Source organism: Pogona vitticeps, chromosome 3 (genome assembly GCF_051106095.1).
Source record: "Pogona vitticeps strain Pit_001003342236 chromosome 3, PviZW2.1, whole genome shotgun sequence".
In the NCBI taxonomy this organism is placed as follows: Eukaryota; Metazoa; Chordata; class Lepidosauria; order Squamata; family Agamidae; genus Pogona; species Pogona vitticeps.
This window is the reverse complement of record NC_135785.1, coordinates 159,656,393-159,677,054: the sequence shown is the minus strand read 5'-3', so window position 1 is coordinate 159,677,054 and position 20,662 is coordinate 159,656,393. Positions and strand designations below refer to the sequence as shown.

The following is a 20,662-nucleotide window of genomic DNA, read 5'->3' as shown; positions in this document are numbered from 1 at the left end:
CAGAGTCTGTCCAGGAGGATACTGTGGTTGATGGTATCAAAAGCTGCTGAGAGATCTAGAAGTACCAAGAGGGAGCATCTGCCAGTCAGCCTCCCTTAAAAGGCCATCCTGCAGCATGACCAGTGTTGTCTCAGTACCCCAACACAGCCTGAATCCAGACTGGAATGTATGAAGGCAATCCTGCTCCTCCAGGTCTGACTGTAGCTAACTTGCCACCACCCTCTCAACTACCTTGCCCAAGAATGGTATGTTAGCAATCGGGCAGAAATTGCTATGGTTGTCCAGTTCTAACTAGGGGTGCTTGATGATGGGTCGGACAATGGTTTCTTTTAAACAATGATGAATTAATAATGTTCACGACCCAATCAATCATAGCCCCCTTCGTGGCTCTGATCAGCCATGCTGGGCAAGGATCAAGCGAGAAGGCAGTGGTCCTACAGTTTGCTATCACCCTGGAGGCTTCCTCCTTTAATACAGGGTCAAACTGAACCAACTAGGCAATGGAGGATGTGGCAGCGATGGTCACCCCAGGATCAGGTAGGCTGCTGGTGGAGTCAAGGTCACCACAAATGGCCTTGATTTTTTGCTCTAAAGAAGGCTGCAAACTGATCACTAGTGAACTCAAAATGAGATCTTGAATAGCCAGAACTGGTAAGGTCATGGACCGCCCAGAACAATTCCACTTGTTGGTCCACAGCTTCACCAATCCTCCAGATGCTAAAGGTCTTTCTTGACTATTTTAAGGGCATAAGCATATTTATTGGACATAATCTTAACTGCAGCCCTATTTTGTGCCTGATCTCTTCTCCACCTGCTCTCTAGCCATCTCCTAGATAAAGTCATAGCTTGCAGCCCCTCAATATACCAAGGGACAGTGCAAGCTCTGGAGCGGAGAGAGTGTTTGGGGGTAATCATGTCAGCCACCTGGGTCATTTCCAAATACCATTTATCGACCTTAGCTTCAACATATGAGATCAAATGTTGAGTGTTTCTTGCTATATAGCAGAACTAGCTTATTAAGCATCAGAGTTAAGATATGGAGAATTAGTGGAACTGAAAACTGTGCAACTTGCATCTAAACACATGACCAAAACCACACAGACATATATTTTGGATCACATATAAAATTAATAGGGATTTTTTAAAAATTAAATCGTTTTATTGATTGTCCTTTTAAAAAGATTCAAGTTTTATATGCATATTAATAGCTTTCCTGATTAATTTTGAATAAAAATTTGAACTCCTGTGGATTAAAACCTACATCAACTCCGTGGAACTTACTCATGTAAAATTCCCCAGACTAAACTCCAGAGATGTTTCAGGGAAATTATGTTCATTGATACCCCAGGTAGTTTCCTCTGGCACACACCACATTTTTAGTTATTGTCATACTTCCTGTATACCTAAAGTAATGCTGTTAAATCCCACAACTTTATTCAGACAATATGGAGCATCGTAAGTTTTACCTCTCATTGTCAGAATAAGATTTTTTTAAAAGAAATCTTAACCTCTAATTTCAATATAACAAAAGCCTGGTTTCTAGTATTAACTAGATTCTAGTATTAAATAAATGCTTATGGTTCTAAGGATACTTACAATTCTTCCCCTTTGTGTATAACAAGTTATGTTTTCACTGACTTTCTTTTCTAACGTCATATGGTTTGCTGTGTGTTTTTTATAAATGTCTTGTCTCTTTTACTAGAATTAGTGTTCCACCACTAGTCTCTATGAGTTTCCTGTGAGTTCTTCTTGGTGTTACCATGGAATAGCTAGACCAAAAAAGCCAGTGATTAATGCATCCACCCACAAAGTAATATATATCTTACTTTAACAAAAAAAAAAGTCGGGTAAAAGAGAAGGATCCCTCTCCTCACTAGACATTAACTGGGAAGAGAGACATCTGATACAAGGAGTCAAGGAACTAACTTTGGGTTTAAAGTCTTTGTACTATTTCTCTTTTTCACTGGTAAAGGTAAACCCCTTTCCCATTTTATTTGTAAATGAGGACAACAAAATAAATATATGGCTGACACCAGGACATCTGGTTGGTCTTTAGCTTTTACAAGCCATTGCTGTAGTAAAATTTCACAACTTGGCTGTTGCAGGTTTTTCCGGTTGTTTGAATGGTTAGAATGCTGTCTAACTCCTGTCCTCTGAAGATGCTGGCCACAGAGACTGGCGAAATGTTAGGAAGAAAAACCTCCAGAACATGGCCAAACACCCCAAAAAACCTACAACAACCATCAGATCCCAACCGTGAAAGCCTTCGGGAATATATTTCACAACTTGTTTGGCAGCTCTTTGTTTGGAGAGCTGGGTGAAAAATTCCAGCCAAATGCTTTACAAGGGTGAAGCTTGAGACCACACACTTCCGAAGGATATTAGCAACAAGCATTTGAACTCACCTCTGAGAAGCAGATCTCACACAGCCACCTGCTATGAGTTTTTGAGATTCTCATTTGTAATTTTTTGCATTCTGTCCTGAAGAAATGGACTAGACCCACGAAACCTAGCAGTTTGTTTAGTTTTTAGTGGTCTAATAAAGGTATCACCTACTCTTGCATTTGTGTAATTTTAAGGACCACACAGGTTTTTCCTAATTTTTTTCTGAACAAAAAGAGTTTATGATACATGCAGTAGCACCAAGTGTCACAACCAGAGCCCATACAGAATCTGGCCAACACAGAAGCTTAGGTAAAATGTTACCACTTTCAACTCACTTTCATGCGACATCACATGTGGCTCTTCTAACTTTTTAAAATACAGCATATGCAGTAAGATGACATAAGGCCCCAAAAGCCACAATTTTGGGGGTAAATTCTTTAACATGCTACAGGACCTCTGAAAGAAAGAATCATGTGAACTGAATAGGTATGCTCACTTCCTATATTTTTTAGAAGCATATACTTCAGCTTTAGGGAGGGGAAAAACCATCCACTCCATAAAAGGGCGGTCTGACCTTAATCACTCTTTAAGAACAACATACTGAGGGGAAACAGTTGCATATGGGATGTGTGGCAAACATGAGCACAACACAGACGATCTGCCAGACTGCCGTTACGTGAGTACCAAGAATATTACATTCTGCTTCCCCTTCCCCAAAAAGCAGTTAATTATTACAGACAGACAGCAAATAACCTAAGAATATTTCTCAAGCAGCAATAACTCATAGATGCAAACATTAGGATTGCAGTGAAGTTTTATTCTCTCACCATAATTTGTACTAATGCCATGAAAAGTGGGGAAAGTATACTTAGAGAAAATATTTGATAAAAAATTACATTTTGGTTCAAGAAAAGTATTTACAGGGCAAAAGATAAATGTTATAGAATATCAACTATTTTGTCGGTCGTTTAAAAATTGTTATAGTGTAATCACTGTCAATATTTAAAAGATGTAAGCTTCAAGCCACTCCTTTGACAAGCATTTTCTCTTAAAACTGTTTATTTCACTAACTTTTATTTTCCCTCAGTAAATTAGCTTTCCTTGTTATACTGTACTGCAACACAAGATAGTTTCAGATGTCTTTAAAAAATTATACATGTTCACACAGAAATAAATGCCACTGAGCTCATTCGATTTTACACTCAAACAGATGGCTTATTGAATAGACTTTTGGAAATATGCTAGCCTTTATGTTAAACTAAAAGTGATGCTATGAAATCTTCCATCAAGTAAGGAGAAATGTTTTGAAAGACTAGAATAGCACATTTTATCACATATCTTTATCCCCAAACTCACTTTGCTGGAATAATAGACATATTGCACATTGTGATTTAACAATTAACATTAAGGAGTAGCACCATGAAGATAAGTTATAAAACTAAATTAGTGGAAAAAAATAAGTAACTCAGTTTTTCATAAAACTCACCACAGTTTTTGCAGTTTCACTGCAATATACACATTTAATGAATTTAATAACTTAAATAGGTAACAGTCTATACCAGTTTATCTGAGGAGGTGATAAGAAGTAATCACAAAAATTTTAAACTATTCCCAGACCATACTCTTTAATAGGAAATGACTCCATACATTCATTGTTTCTATTTCAAATAAGTATTGTGTTCTTCCCCATCAGGGTTGGGGAGACCTTGGCCTTCTATATATTTTGAATTTACACCTCCATAGTCCTTTACTATTGCTCAGCTGAGTGGGATTGATAGGAGCTGAAGTCTGAAACACGTAGAGAACCAACGTTATCCCTATCCCTATGCTACATGCAGGTCATCCTATCTTCACATTCACAATACTCATGCTGGACTTCCACTTGTAAGTCTTTTATTTCAATCACTCTCCTGACAATGCGAAAGTACCACGGTACCACTCTGTTTTAACCAGAGCTGTTAACACATTTCTTCTGAAAGACTAGTTATTTTAATGCATCTTCTCATCAGTCTGCTTTTTACTTGTCACAATTTTATAATGGCTATAAAATAAAGGAAAAAAATATTAAACTAATAATTTCAGCTAGGCAGAATAGAACTCTGTGGCCATAGGTTCTAACAGGACCCCACATCCATGCTGTGTGTATGGTCTTTTGAAGAAAGACAGAACTGTACCAGTCACATGCAGAGGGGAATTTCTGCAATGATAACCCGTGCTTCTCAGTTAGCCAGAATGACCCAGTCATGCCAGCGGGAGGATTCTGGAAGTTGTTGTCCAAAAATCTAATTACTGTATTCCAAGCTGTGCTCCTACCCAGTAGCCCTTTCCAATGCTGTTGAACATAACTCACTATAGTCCTGAAGCATGAATATGTTTCTAGAGTCGCAGGGAAGAGTGTTAGTCCATACATTGATCTTCTCTTCATCTAGAGATACACATATTGGTGCCAGCTTCTGAGCAAACAAAGTCCTTAACCAGATCAAGACAGTGTTGCCTCTAAAAGTGCAACAAATCTGAGAATTCAATTTTTGGGGTCTCATGTTCCCAGGTACTCATGTCACAACAAACAAGCCTAGAATTTAGGGGCCATGTGCCAGAAATATAGTAAAAGACTGGGAGGAGCAGTCCCACTGAATCATAATTTCTATTAAAAGCTCACTGGTACATGAAACTGGTGGTCATTAGGAGTTGTCCCAGTACAGTGTTTTCCTTCCTCTTTTCTGCATCTGTTGTCCGGTTCTCTAGTCTTTTTTTCCTACTAAGCTATGTTCCCTTCTGGTTTTGTTTTGTTTTTTAGATAAAAACCTTTAATAATATGGAAAACAAATAGCTTAATTCAGTGCATGTTTATTGAGAAGTAAGCTCCACAATGTCCAATGAGGCCGACTCTGAAAAGAGAATATGCCTAATAGTATGATCTATCCAGAATATTACAGGAATAAATCCGATTCAATGAAGCAAAGGTTGCTGCTTAGAAAACAAGCACAGGATTGAGCAGCAAGTCATCGCTGCTGCTAAAGGGTATGCCATCAATTCTATCTCAATTCACAACATACATTTACAAGAAGAAGAAGAAGCATGCTTGCCATCCAAGACAGCTAAAATAATGCAGAAATAATCTAATACTTAACTGGGGCAACATCCTGTTTATAGTATGTATGCCACAAGACAAGTCATGTAATGCAGTTGTTAAGCAATTTCAGTCACTAACTACACAATACATTAGACCTAGCAAAATATAAAAACTTCACATAAGTCTGGATGCGGGAAGCCACAACACCACTTCTTCTGCCACGATAACACAACAAAGTTTAAATATTTTAACCATTAACCACTGTAGTCAAAGGGAAATGACCATTACAGTTTCCTCCTCTGTCACTTCTGTTCCACACTGTACACAATAGAATTCCCACATCCAACGTAACTAATTTTAGCCAGGAGGAATGTAATGTTGTGGTTTAGGAGTCAAAGTTTTAGAACCATTTATGAAATGAAGTGGCACTATGTTGAAAGCTGGAGATGTGTTTCAGCCCAGGGAAAAGTATTTTAAATAGACATAACCATGAACACCTATCTACAGATAACAGAATGACAGATATATTCAACTGCAAACCACAGTATGTGTGTGTAGAAGCAAAAAGAAAGTGTCAGTACTCAACACATATTCACTTTCAAGCCACAGTATATATAAACCATAAGGCTTATATAACCCCAACTACCGTTACATCATGTATTAAAAGCAGTGAACATATATATCTCAATGTTTCAAGAAACAACTTTGAAATAAGGAAAAATATCCTGTTTAGGTATATAGGCACAGGAAAAATTCTACAACTGCACACAAAATACAACAGTCCTTAGTGTCAAATAACATGTTTAGAACACTGAAGACTTGCACACAAAGATCTGGCTGGTTTATTGAAATAAATTAATGAACACAGAAGACGTTCCTTGGATCATCATGTTCCTTGGATTGCCATATCCTCTTGCTTGCTTTTCTCAACTGCCCATGCTTTTAATAGCACAGAATTGATTCCATTTCAAAGAGCAGTGTAGCTTAGTAGAAGAAAGGCTATTTCTCTGGTAGCATTGGAATTTCCTCCTCCAGGAAACATCATTAGTAACCCTTATAGAAAATCCGTATTGTTCATTCAGCTTTCAACACTGCATCAATACGGTCACTTAACTCACTGCTCTGTTAGTCTGTTAAGGATAATAGTTTTAGGGTTGTTACTGTTATTCTCTTAAATGTTATTTATTATTGTGCTCTCACTGTATCTTCTATATAGCCGTGATAACTTTTTGAAGAAAAAAATCAGACATGAGTTTTAATACATAAATAAAATAGCAACAAGCAGCCCTTAATTTGCAAGTTACAAAACCTTAAAGTGTGTAAAATTACTTCTAAAATTATTATCTAGTATTCTAAATACTGTCAACATTTTCTTGGGTAAGAAAATTCTAAAGCTAACGTAGAAACTCTAAACAAACCTCAACATTACACATTGCTTTTTGCAGCTTTCCAGATTTTCTGACTATTGCACAAATTAAATATTCCTTCCTCTTTTCTTGGTTCAACTTCATATTTTTGTTTCAAAAAAGAAAAAAACAAGACTGTCTATGTTCATGAATATTTGTTTCCATTTCTTTTGCCTTTTTTTAAAGGTCTCTTGAATTTCCTGGAGATACACCAGCTATGGCAACAGCTTCGGCCACACATAACGGAACTTGTGATCTATACGAACACAAAGATGCAGCGCGTATCTTGTTGCCTTTATTCTACAGCATCATTTTTGTCATTGGAGTACTTGGAAATGGACTTGCTCTTACTGTGATCATTAAAAACAGAAAAAAGATGAATTCTACTACTATTTACTCAACAAATCTTGTTGTCTCGGATATACTTTTTACTACAGCTTTACCTACAAGAATAGCATACTATGCACTGGGTTTTAACTGGCCATTTGGAGAAGTATTCTGCAAGATCACAGCTCTTGTTTTTTACATAAACATTTATGCAGCTGTGAACTTTATGACCTGTTTGAGCATTGACCGGTTCATAGCTGTGGTCCACCCTTTATGTACCAAGATCAGAAGAGTGAGATGCGCCACATACATTTGTTGCTTTGTATGGTTCCTTGTACTTGGGCAAACACTCCCACTGCTTACACATCAAATGTCACACAATGAGGGAAATATGACAACATGCATGGAATATCCAAACTTCGAAAAAATAATTGAACATCTCCCTTGGATACTTCTTGGTGCCTGCTTACTTGGATATGTAATTCCCCTTGATATCATACTATTCTGTTATATTAAAATTAGCTGCAAACTCTGTCAAGCTGCAAAAGAAAATCCGCTGGCTGAAAAATCAGGAACAAACAAGAAGGCAATTAATACAATTATTTTTATCATAGTTGTCTTCGTCATCTGTCTCACCCCATACCATCTTGCCATTATTGTACAAATGATTAAGAAACTTGTGCTTCCTGATGATATTTCATGCACCGATCAACAAATCTTCCAGAGGACTCTCCACTACACTGTGTTTCTGATGAATTTAAACTGTTGTTTTGATCCTTTCATTTATTTCTTCGCATGCAGAGGATATAAAAGTACAATAATGAAAATACTGAGACGACAAGGAAGCATTTCCTTATCAAGTGCTGTCAGAACAGCTCCTGATGAAAGTTCCCGTGATATTAGAGACACACAGCTTTCTCCCCTTTCAACATCTTTCAACGGAAAGGCACTGAATGCAACTTAACATTGGAAACATACTTCCAGAATCTCAATTTCAGAACATATTGATAATAGCAAAAGCTACAACTTCTCTGATAATAAAGGACCCCACATCTTCCAGGAATGAGGGGAGGTGGGCAAGTCATGTGACTACAACAGTCATAACAACAAAATGAACTAGCCATGTCTTTGCTTTCTAAACTCTCATTCTATGTCATATGTTTCCCACAAATATTTAATTTTGGTGAGCATTATGTTCTGTCTGCTTCTACTTGTGAATCTCAGTAATCTGTATAAAAAAATCACTTCACAAACCAGTTATCTGACAAAGAAACAAGCTAAAATTAAATGTCTTTAAATGAGCTGACTGGTATGAAAGCAAGTGATAAGATACAAAGATATACACAGGTACATAGAAAGAAATAATTGATGTGTTCTGCTTTTTCATAGATAACAATGGTATAAAAAGACTGAATTAGAAAAAGTTTTATTTTCAACAGGAAGTATTCACGTTGTTGAAGGTGACTTAAATCAATGTGTTGAAGGTGACTTAAAACAATGAACCATTCATTCCAAACTGGTCTTGTTGTCTATTCCAGTGTCATTTTAGGACTGTAAATGCTTGTCACCATCACTGATAGATCTTGGGCCAATCAGTGCAAGAATGACTGTTGCTGGGCTCAACAAGAATAAATGCTATAAAATATAACTGCCGTTCTGATGTCTAGTCAGCCAAAAGTGTCCCATAAATATGTCCTCTGTGAGACAAGGGAAGCCACTCCCATATCCATTTGACCTCCTAACAATCATGTGATGGTCATAACAATATGATTTATTAATATCTAAGAATATAAATCTACCAGACTGCAACAAATAAACAGATGGTGACAAACGAAAAGCAAAGGAAATCAAAAGCCAGGGTATGGAGGAGAAGGGGACATTTTCTATTCAGTAGAAAGATAATGTGTGATCTAAGTAAAAAGCCACCTCTTTTGTAAGCTTTCAAAAAAAACAAAGATGATACACAAAAGTGGAAAGTAGGGCATGTTATTCATATTCAGCGGTATCTGTACCTAGATCTTTGTTATAATTTTATTTCACCTACTGTTTTGTTTTCTATTGGATTGTTCGTTTGCATCCTTATCCTGTTGTATGATTGTTGAAACTACATGCTTTCCTCTCTCAGAATTAGGAGACTGTTACAGCTGACCAGGTAGTTCAGTGAATTAGGATAAGTTTATGTTGTTTTAATCGCAACCAAACCAAAATGACTGGCTGGGATAAAACTCTCAATCTTCGACAACAGGGGTCGACAATCCCCGGTCCATAGCCCAGTGCTGGTCCGTGGGCTTGCCGGAACTGGACTGCAAATATGGATCTCCACCTCCCCCGGCACACACGCGCAGTGGGCGTGTCATGCTCATGCAGTGGGTGTGTTGCACCTGTGGGGGCATTGCACTTGTGTGCATGCGCATGAGCGCAACACACACCCCGCAAGCGCAACACGCTCCCCACTCATGAAGCTTGCTCCCCCAGCTGGTCCATGGCCCCAAAAAGGTTGGGGACCGCTGTTCTACAAGATGCAGAAATTAACAAACATGAAAGGGGAAGGTTACATCTTTTACTAAGCAACAGGTTGGGGAATGAACATATAGCCCAAACCAGATATTTTTGAAAAAATACAATTAAAAAAAATAAATACAAAGAGATGCCTATTATTTAAGTCATATCCATAAAAATGAGAATCACTATGGGATGGGATAGCACTTGTGTTATGTAAGGCATTAATCTTACAGCTACGAAGCTCAGAAGCATGAACAGCTATTGGGGCAGCAGTTTCAGACAGAATGTGGTACTTTTAGAGACAAATTAAAATTAATGTACATGTTTATGAGAGGTCTCATGCTTCCTGAAGTTAAAAATAGTCATCGACTGGTACTTAAGAGTGTTTGCTGTGTAATCAGCAATGAACAAAGAGCAGCTCCTTCTGCAGGTGTGGAACAGTGGTAGAATTCAAACTAGAAGGACAAGAGTCAATGCTTCTGCCTGTGAGTGCCTTTGCACTTTTCTACATCTATTAGGTCAGATGTTGCCCAATAAGCAGTGAGAAGCCATTCCATGTTGGATTGAAATATAAAGCAACTCTTTTTTAAAAAGTTCAATTTTTAGCTTTTTGCCTGTTTGTGACTCTCAAATTATAAAGTGTTTTTACTTTCTTAAAAAAGGGGCATCTTTACCATACTACACAAATACAATGATCAATTAAAACAACCTACTGGGAAAACTCTGTCTATGTTCCTTCAACTTGTTTACATTCCTACAATTTTGGTGGATGTCAAACAGAAGGGATAAGGCATCCATCATGGAAAGTGTCAAGTGACAATACATGTATTTTACACATGATTTTAACATCAAGTTCATGTCAAGCTCGAGATAAGAGATTGACATAATAAACATTATTACCTTTGACTCATTTGTATTTGCATGCCAGTCATTAACTGAAGACATCATGAAGAATATTTCCCTAAATAATTTTATACCTTCTTCTAAAAATACAAAAACCAGTCAAATGTAAGTAATTTCAAGTTCCACTAAGGATCTCTTTTATTAGGAAATCTATTGTATTTACAGTAACTTTCTCACTGCAAACTAAAGGACTTAAATGGTGGGATGGAGAGAAATCTCAACATTTGTTTTATGTAGCCATGTCAAAATGGGCTGTCAAAATGGGCTGTCAGAATACAAATATCAATTTCCTTAAAGGAGGAATATTGCTACCAATATTATTCAGTTAGGATGAAAAAGAAAACTAAACTTACCACCACTATAGGAAAATGGGCAATAGTACAGTACTCATTTGACCAGGTACTGAGGGAACAAATACAGTCTCTAGCCAGAGGAAGATTTCAGTAGTCTACTGACAATGAAATGACCAATCACTAGTAGAAATTGTAGGAGACAGAAGTATAGGGCCACCGCCACCATCATCAATGCTGCTGCTGCTACTACAGTTTTTATATAGCAAGTTAGTAAAGGACTGCATTATGTGCTTGTGAGCAGATGTGATTTCTTATGGATTGCACATCATGTAAGAAAGAAAAAATTGTCTCAGGTCCCCTTTTTCCTCTTGTTCTCCACCTGCTATCCAATTAGATTTCTGTTCCTTGGTCCACTGCTACTGTTCCACCTACGACAATGAATCTGCCCCTTTCTACAGTGATCTAGTTTCAGTCCTCACTTTCCTACAAACTTACTTCTATCCAAATTATATAAGATTTTCCAGCCAATCTCACACATTTCCCTCCTACTCAATCAACTGGACTGCAAACATGCTGGGATTTTGCTTCCTTGACACCTGAAATATTCGTGAACAACATTCCATGACATAATTATCAGCTCAGACAAAGGTGTCAGAAGTTTAAACACTAGTAGCAGGAAACAAGGGGAAATACTAATTGTTATATATATAAAAACAATTAGTATTTCCCCTCCTAAACTCAAGAATGACATAAATAATACATGCAAAATCAATCCCCATTTTACAACACGGGGTGACAATGAAATAGTGGCTTTGCTAAAGCACTAACATTTCTGCTATGGCACTACAGTATATGAGCTTTGCTGATGACGAGACAAGCAATGCTGATATTTAACTGCATGCAAATTAGTTGATGTGAAATATTCTTTATACAATGCCCTGCCTAATTTGAGTAAATAGTCATAAATACAATTTTTAGCTATCTGTCTGGCATTCACTTCAACTGTGTGTTAGAATATTTTTAAGAGGTGCAGCTATAAGTGCTGCAAAGAATTAAAAGTTCTCTGAAAATCTGTATGTCTCAAAGCCCAGTCTCGTGATCTCTTCTTATCATGGGTGAGAAGAGGAAGGAAGTCTGGTGACTAAGATTAGCAGGCAGCAAAGAGATGTTGGCGTGAAAATGCAGAAGAGCACCTTCTTTCAGAAAAGACTGGCATCATTTTCAGTTGAGATCAGTGAACCAAATCCTACAAACAAGCTGGTAACCAACAACAATAATTACTAGAGTTGTCTCAGGGCAGTGATCCTGAACCTTGGGTAACCCAAGTGTTCATGGACTGCAATTCCCAGAAACCCCAGCTAGCACAGCTGTTGGTGAAGGCTTCTGGAAATTGCAGTCCAATAATTTACTCTAGGGAACCACTCTCCTAGAGTCATATGGATTTCAATTGATTAATTCTTAACGTAACTCTGCACCAAAAAAATACTAAAGAAAAAAAAGAGTAGTCTTTGCCTTTTGATGTAGCAAAAGTCCTATTTGAATAGCATCCACCCACTATTCACAGAAGAACTAATATTTTTAGGGTGGATAAGTAAACAGCTGCTGCATTTCTCTTACCAGGTGCAAACAGATAAGTTCTTTAAATCCAGGGAGAAGGAGAATAGCTCCTAAACAAAAGGTACAGGGAGTTAATCATGTGCTATTCTCCATTCAGCTATGGTCACAAATGCAGGGGAATTGTCTGCATAGTCTACTTTTGTTCTTTGTTCTTGTGGGCCCTGTACCTTCTAGTCTGGAAGGAAAATGATGTGTTCTCTCTTAGCAAGACGAAACACATGCTCCTTCATGGTATACTTATGCAACATGCTGTTTAGAACTCCAGAACCAAGGACATGGGGAAAGCTGCCAGTGAAGCACAGTAGAAGAACAAAAACTCCCTGGCCTCTTATTCTCTTATGTAAAAGCTTTTGACATGTGCACTAGTGCCTAATACCAGCAACAGCCAGCTGAACTTCTGTACTGGAGGTTTTTCTTCAAATTCTGCAAAAGAGTGTAGTAAGGCACATGTCTATCATCAACAAAGATGAGGGACAGCGGCAGGGTTCCACAGAGATCCCTTCCATTACAGTCTATAGGCTCTTTTAATGAGCTGTAGTACAACCTTGACACAGACAACTTGTTCTGCTCAAGATGAAATGTACCTACCTACACATAGTACTTATGTGATCAGACTCGATCATGGACCTATACAACTAGAACCATACAAGAATATTAAAGATTCGTAGAGCCTGAGATTCAAACTTCCTTGTCTCTGATTTTTCAAGAAGCAGCACCTCAATGTCAAACTATTTTTAAAAGTAAAATTAAAACATGACATGCTGTCAAATCCTCACTCCTTCCTGGATTTTCTAGGTATAGAGTAGAGATGGGGGTATTCGTATACAAATGCAAATACCCCTGCACAGGTGGAGATAATGAGGGTCTGGCCCCATGGGGCCGAACGGTCCCCTCACTGATGTGCTAATGCTCTGGAGATTCTCTCACTCCTGAGATTGCAATCACCGAGCCACTCCTGGCAGGAGGCGGGACAACAAGCCTCTCTGCCAGGTCAAAGAGTGGCTCGGCAATCATGATCTCCGGAGTGACAGGGCAGGAGTGCGGACGCTGTGGCATTAGCTCATTGGTGAGCAGACCATCCAGCCCCATGGGGCCGGACCCTCGTTATCTCCAATTATGCGGGGGTATTCGTATACGAATACATCCCTCTCTAGTATAGAGCATTCACTAGTGATTTACCATTCCCTCTTCTGGGGTTGCATGCAAATTGTCCTACATAGCCCTGCTCTTCTCCTGGGAGGCACAGTGGGGAATCAAATTCCTGCCCCACACAGGAACTTCAACTGATTTTTGAGCAACTTTTAAAATAAGGCAAGTTTTGAAAATAGTTTAGCCACATTCTGGTGCATGGACTGTCTAGAAGGAAAAACCTGATAAAAATCTCAAAACCAAAAGAACAGCCCAGTAGCCAGAGAGTAAGCCTAGTAAACACACAGCAGTAGCCGTTGTGCAAAGTGGGGGAACAAAACAGGGACAAGAAGAGAATGGAACTGAGTGGCTGAAAACTTCACAGTGCAACATTTTGTTGCACAGCACATGCCTCCACTCATCCCCTAAGATAAAAAGAAATCTTTCCTTCAACTGAAAAGACAAGAGAAATGTTATGCTTTCGTCAAAAACATGCACTTGTTTTCAACTAATAAATTAAGGTCTACTACATAAACACTCATTTGCTTATAAATGCTGCCAATGTAAACTATGCCACAAGATGTGGTTTGCGTGTTGAAATGCTTTCTCAGAACAGCCAAACAATATCATTCTAAACATCTTTCACAAGGCAATACTCATCTGTAGCAAAGAAAAAAAGGAAGTAAAGGTGTTGTTGTAAAATGTGTTTGCAAAACATTCAGCTTCCTTTATCAGTCACCTCATCAAGTCTATCACATTTCTAATCAAGTTAGGTGTTTTTTCAGTTTGGTAAAATCGTTTGGTGGTGAGCTTGAGACTTGCCAAAATGCACTCCAGCAGTACCAATTAGGCAGTGTAATGCAGTTATCAGATGTATATCTATATTATTTTGAAATCCATTCCTTCTCCAAAGACGGAGGAGGAAAATATATTAATATGAAATCAAGTTACATAATAAACAGAGTTTACAGCATAGATAATTGGTTCTTTCTTTACATAGATGAATATAGTATAATAATACTGTCTTGCAGCTTTGGTATTCAGAAGAATTTATAAACCACTATTAACTGTATTATTATTTTACAGAGACAAAGGGAAGCAATCAGACTTTTATTGCCAGAATAAGCCAGTATTCACATGTTTGTCTCAAAAGATGTCCCCAAAATCTCTTGTAATGGGAGTAAGTCTGCCTTTACCTTCCTTGACAAGGTAAAGGAATCTTCAGCCAGAATCTCTCCTTCTTAGCCTGGTTATGAACATAAACCTTTGTAAACTGGAAGCAGTTAAAATGGTCTGTAATACTTTTCTTGCTCATTCTCACAAGTCAATTGGGCAAATCACTGATATTCACATTTTACAAAGGGAGGAGCTCCTAAGATGAGGTCCTACATACAAGGATAGCACCAGGATTAAGGTGGGGGGGCCCTTGGGCTCAGTGTGCTGTGTTGGTTCTCCTCCTCTTTTAATATTCCTGATGGAATTCCCTGCTACCTTCCTCCACAAGCTTTTTTTTTTCATTCTCCTAGGTGGCACTTCTAGCCTTTCATGGCTGAAAGGTAAGTTAATAGACAAAGGCTGATCATAAGAGTGAAAACTTTCCATTTCAGCACCTATGCTAGGGTGAACAACCCCTTTGGCCCTGAGGGGTATCTGTGATGCTGGGAAGCAACTGGCAGTACTATAATATATAGGTGGTGGATCTGATTCAGCTTTGTTGGTCACAATCCATTTAAGTCTGAGCCATATGAAAACAAGTATGAGAGACAAAAGGCTTGGAACATAAACAGTGGCTAAAATCTTATTGCTTTGTTATGCATTAAGAAGGCAAAAGTTTGGAAACTTCAGCTGCTTCAAAATGCAGCAGCCAGACTGCTGATTGGGGCCAGTTATAGGGAGCCCCTGTTACAATAATTACACTGGCTACCAGCCTGTTTCCGGGCCCAATTAAATGCACTGGTCATTACCTATAAAGCTATCTGAAGGACTGTATCTCCTTCTCAGAGTTTAAGATCATCAGAGGAGGTCCTCCTATCGGTCCCATTGCCAGAACAAGAAGAGCTGATGGGGACAGAAGAGAGAGGGCTTTCTCTGGGGCAGCTCCCACCGACACCTGAAGACCCATCTCCTCAGGCAGGCTTTTAACAATCATGTATGATAGTTAAGATAGTTTTTAATGCTTACTTTAATTATTCAATTGTATTTTAATTAGCGTATAGTTTAATTGTTTTTTAATCTTTAACTTATTAAGTTTTTAATTCTATTCCTTTTAATATTGTGAGCTGCCTTGGGTCCCGTTATCAGGATAAAGGAGACATATAAATAAAACAAATAACAATAGTAACAATAATATTTTGTCCTTCCTGGCTTGCACTTAACAAGTCACTGCTATCCTGCCAGTACAAGAATCCCAACAGAGACTCCTTAAATGCCAGCTAGAAACAATGGAATGTTGCACTTTTTATATAACAAAGCAACAAGATTTCAGCCAGTATCTCACAATCCCTTGATACAGCAGGCATGCACAATCTATGAGTCACCAAGCAAAGTCCAAGAGGTACCTACTTGACACACTGCCATGAGTGGTTCCGCAGTTCTGAGCTGGAAGTGCATGTTAAAATGTTAAGATGGTGAGCTGTGTTTGTTCTGACAGATCACAAGTGGCATTGCACAATACATCATAACGCATTTTTCTTATTTCAGTCTTTATGAAATGTTGGTATCAGCAAATAGTATCTGTTCTGTAACTATATTAGAAACTGAACAGTAGAGGGCAATATTCTTACACAAATAAGAAATATTTTGAAAGTACTGTAAAAGGCAAAATGTATATACTACCTATCAGTATTTTATACAAACAAAAATCACAATAAAATTCAAAAAGTGGGTGGTTATGTGTGTCTCTGCATGTTTGTGTTTTGCCGGGAGGTGTTCCCTAATTGTTTACCAGGTTATAAATTATTAAGTATAGCATGTAGCCAAATTTGAAGGGGAGGGCAGAATTCTGCCATTCATCATACACCCATCATCATACTAAAGTATCTTGTCTAGGAGTTTCCAAGATGTGTGCACTTGAGGATAGGGTTTGGATTCTGTTGGGTGAATAGTAAACTCTATTACATATTTTGCTGCCTGAGCTAGTGGACGACCACCTGGAAGTAATACAGTACATCACAAATAAGCTGCTAGGAATTCTTTCTCTAGTAACAAAGATACAATTGAATTGCATTGCAAAACTAAAGGGTTTTTTCTTCTCTTTGGGGAATTAACTTACAACTGCATTGCAACTGATGGGACATTTCCAATCTGGATAACTGGATAACTACCAGCTAGTCTCAAATATCCAATTCCTGGGCAAGGCACTGGAGCGTGTGGTGGTTTCTCAGCTCCAGGGATTTCTGGAGGAAGTGGATTATGCATCAATCTGGTTTCAGGCTTGGCTATGGGACAGAGACAGGTTTGGTCACCTTGGTGGATGACCTATGCCGGGAACTGGACAGGGTGAGCGTGTCCTTGTTGGTTCTGCTGGACCTCTCAGAGGCTTTCAGTATCATAAACCATGGTATCCTTCTGGGTCGTCTCTATGGGATGGGACTCGGAGGCACTGTTTTACAGTGGCTCCAGTCTTTCCTGGAGGGGAGAAGTCAGAAGGTGGTGCTGGATGATTCCTGCTCAACGCCCTAGCCATTGGTCTGTTACATTCCTCAGGTTCTACTTTGTCATCCATGCTTTTTAACACCTATATGAAACCCCTAGAGTCGGACACGACTGGACAAAAATTGTCCAGGGAAACCTTTACCTTATGAAATCACTGGAAGAGGTTGCTTCCTGTCCCACATATAGGTTTCTCAGGAGACAGATAAGGTGTTCAGGCACTCCCATTTCTCTAAGAACTTGACATAGTTTGTTGTGGTCGACACAGTGAAAGGCTTTTGTGTAGTCAATGAAGCAGAAGTAGATGTTTTTCTGGAACTCTTTGGCTTTCTCCAAAATCCAGCGCATGTTAGCAATTTGGTCTCTAGTTCCTCTGCCCCTTCAAAATCCAGCTTGTACTTCTGGGAGTTCTTGGTCCACATACTGCTGAAGCCTACCTTGTAGGATTTTGAGCATAATCTTGCTAGCGTGTGAAATGAGTGCAATTGTACAGTAGTTGGAGCATTCTTTGGCACTGCCCTTCTTGGGGATTGGGATGTAGACTGATCTTTTCCAGTCCTCTGGCCACTGTTGTTTTCCAAACTTGCTGGCATTTATTGAATGTAGCACCTTAACAGCATCATCTTTTAAGATTTTAAATAGTTCAACTGGCATGTCATCACCTCCACTGGCCTTGTTGTTAGCCAAGCTTTCTAAGGCCCACTTGACTTCACTCTCCAGGATGTCTGGCTCAAGGTCAGCAACCACACTATCTGGGTTGTCTGGGATATCCAGATCTTTCTGGTATAATCCCTCTGTGTATTCTCGCCACCTCTTCTTGATGTCTTCTGCTTCTGTGAGGTCCCTGCCATTTTTGTCCTTTATCATGTCCATCTTTGCACAAAATGTTCCTTTAATATCTCCAATTTTCTTGAACAGATCTCTGGTTTTTCCCTTTCTATTATTTTCCTCCTGCATTTTCCCCCCCTGTAAAATACACCTTACAAATAAGAAAATTGTTTATTGCTTTTGGTGCAGTCCAGTGTGAGATATTTCCCAGTAATCACATGACATATGGACAATTGTGCTTTAGCCCGTCCTTCATCCATGCCCAAGCTGGACCTTTTTGGTCCAGCAGCAGGGCTACTCTTTTTTTGACGCTGGCCTGGAATGATTCCCCAATGGACAGATATGATGCTTTAAGGGACATCACTCTTGGCAAAGTGACCCTTTCTATTGCAATCAGATGGAACATTTTCTTGCAATTTCATCTCACCCCAGTCAAGACTCTTAAAGAGGTAGTCCTGTACACTATAAGGTTCCATTGAAATTGAAGAGAGCTTTGTGAGGTCCTTACACAATACAAATATAGCCATAGGCGATGCCTTTATAGACAACTATAAAAAAATCATACAATCTGCCAGCTTTCTTGGATCAATGCCCACTTCTTCAGGCATGCACTGATGTCTTGTCATTAGTGTAGAGAATTTAGTGTCCCAAAAGTTCATGGCAGATGGATTAGCCAGGCTTGTTTCTTAGATGTAAATTATGAAAGGTACAGGCTGTATTGGAGGTCTAGTTTTAAAGTTAGAGCTGAGGAAGCTGTTGACTGGATATCATACCCCAAGTCTTCAAACAAAGAAGCCCAGGCATTATGTATATACCCTTCCGCATGATTATGAATAATGCCTGGGCTTCTTTGTTCCAATGATCCACAAAAGCTAACATATTGTATTGTATTGTGTTTGTGTATTCTTGCATTGTATACTCAGAGGTACAGAGGTATAGCTCATAACATGCTTCCAATAAAATGTTGGTGAGACGCTCAAAACCTTTCTCCAAAAAAACATTCTAGGATCAGATTATTCAATCTAAAGCTTGTTCTATCCATAGGACAGAAAACCACAATATTCACCTCATAATTGCTGCTCTTCACCATACACTTTAACAGAAGCACAAGTAGAGACTTCAAACTTTCAGAAGATTACAGAACCAGGAGGCTGAACTGCAGCAGCACTAGATAAAAGCTATAAAAAAACTGTGGCAGAAAGGAGGGGAATCCGGTATCCACCATTCACTTCTGGAGTGGGGTGAGGAGATACTATGGAAACCTATCATAAAATGAACAGTATAGTTCAGTACAGCATTTGTAGTATAATTGTAAACCTTTAGTTACATTGTCTGGAATTCTGGATTTGCACTAGGTAAACTCAAACCTCCACAATTAGTACGTGCAATCATTCTGGCTGGCGGTTACATTCTTAGCAATATGCAGACTCACCATTTGTTGCACATTCAACTACATGCCCAGGCATTAGTGTATTAATTATGGATTTTAATAGAAATATGTGGCAGGAAAAATCTATATGATTTGAACAGGGTGCAAAAGTGTTACCCTAAAATTGAAAAGCCCATTTGAAATATGCCTCAAAGGGCTGCCTAAAAAGTGAAACTACTGAAAAACAATCACAGCTTGAGATATAAGTTGAAATTCTAAAACCAAAACACAGCCAGTTTGTTTCCAGTACCCAAAGAACTAATAATATAAGATGGCGGTAGCTCATTTATTGAGTTTCATGCCAGTTTTCAAAATGAAAAAGAAAACAAAATAATGCTCATGTTATGTAGACAATAAAAGAGGAAAAAGGAAAATACAGTTTATTTTGCCACTTGAGTTACATTTACCTATAATATAATTAACAAAGAAATACCACAAAATGGATGTGGAAACCTGTATTGAACAAATGAGAATACCTATATATTGTACAGAAGAAGAGTTTGTAGAACAGTGTACGAGGAGAAAAGGATGAATGTTATCTTAAGTAGTGTGCTTCTTGAGAAGCTAAAATAAAACAAAAACAAATGTTTGTTTTATAAGGTTTTAGCTTCATAATAAGTAATTCATAATTCCCTAATTCAGTATGGTAACAATGAGGAGTATAAACTCATATAATATTCTGTAGTATTAGAAGTGGAGCATTCTAAATGTAAAAGCATGTAACAATTATTCAGGATGTACCCACACTGGAATTAGGAAAGCAGGACACCTGTAAAATCAAAAGATTATTATTATAATAAAACATATGATCTTTTTGAGCCTCCTTCTGTCAATTCAGATGGCAATGTGAAAGCCTAAAGATACACCAGACCCAACATGGATTAATTATCTGGCAGTGGGAAAGTTGTTTGGTGAGAGCAAAGGCTTCTAGTGCACCTTCAGACATATCACATTCCCAACAAGTATCTCACAGATGCAGATCTAGTCTTATAGTCAAGTGATAGCATTATTTATGGGTAGCCTTCTTTTAAAAACAGAAGTAGTGAACCTGCAGCCCTTCGGGTGTTGTTGGACTCCAACTTCATTGCTCACAATGGGGGGTGATGGGAAATTGAGTTAA

The 20,662-nt window shown here is 38.5% G+C and overlaps 2 protein-coding genes across 5 annotated transcripts in view; one reads left to right on the top strand and one right to left on the bottom strand.

Annotated features, from left to right (window-relative positions):
- The window catches only part of UBAC2 (UBA domain containing 2), an 89,885-nt gene that overhangs the window by 51,301 nt on the left and 17,922 nt on the right, over nucleotides 1-20,662 (bottom strand). The window lies entirely within an intron of this gene.
- GPR183 (G protein-coupled receptor 183) lies at nucleotides 1,935-8,707 on the top strand. The gene is made up of 2 exons (XM_020801612.3): nucleotides 1,935-3,061; nucleotides 7,051-8,707. Exons 1-2 carry the CDS (start codon nucleotides 3,006-3,008, stop codon nucleotides 8,153-8,155), a joined length of 1,161 nt encoding a protein of 386 aa, XP_020657271.3. The 5' UTR covers nucleotides 1,935-3,005; the 3' UTR covers nucleotides 8,156-8,707.

Bases quoted from the DNA above. Each gene is read 5' to 3' on its own strand.
- GPR183 (XM_020801612.3), top strand. From the start codon at position 3,006: ATGGGATGTGTGGCAAACATGAGCACAACACAGACGATCTGCCAGACT. The intron at 3,062-7,050 runs GTGAGTACCAAG...CTTTTTTTAAAG, and splicing joins ATCTGCCAGACTGCCGTTAC to GTCTCTTGAATTTCCTGGAG.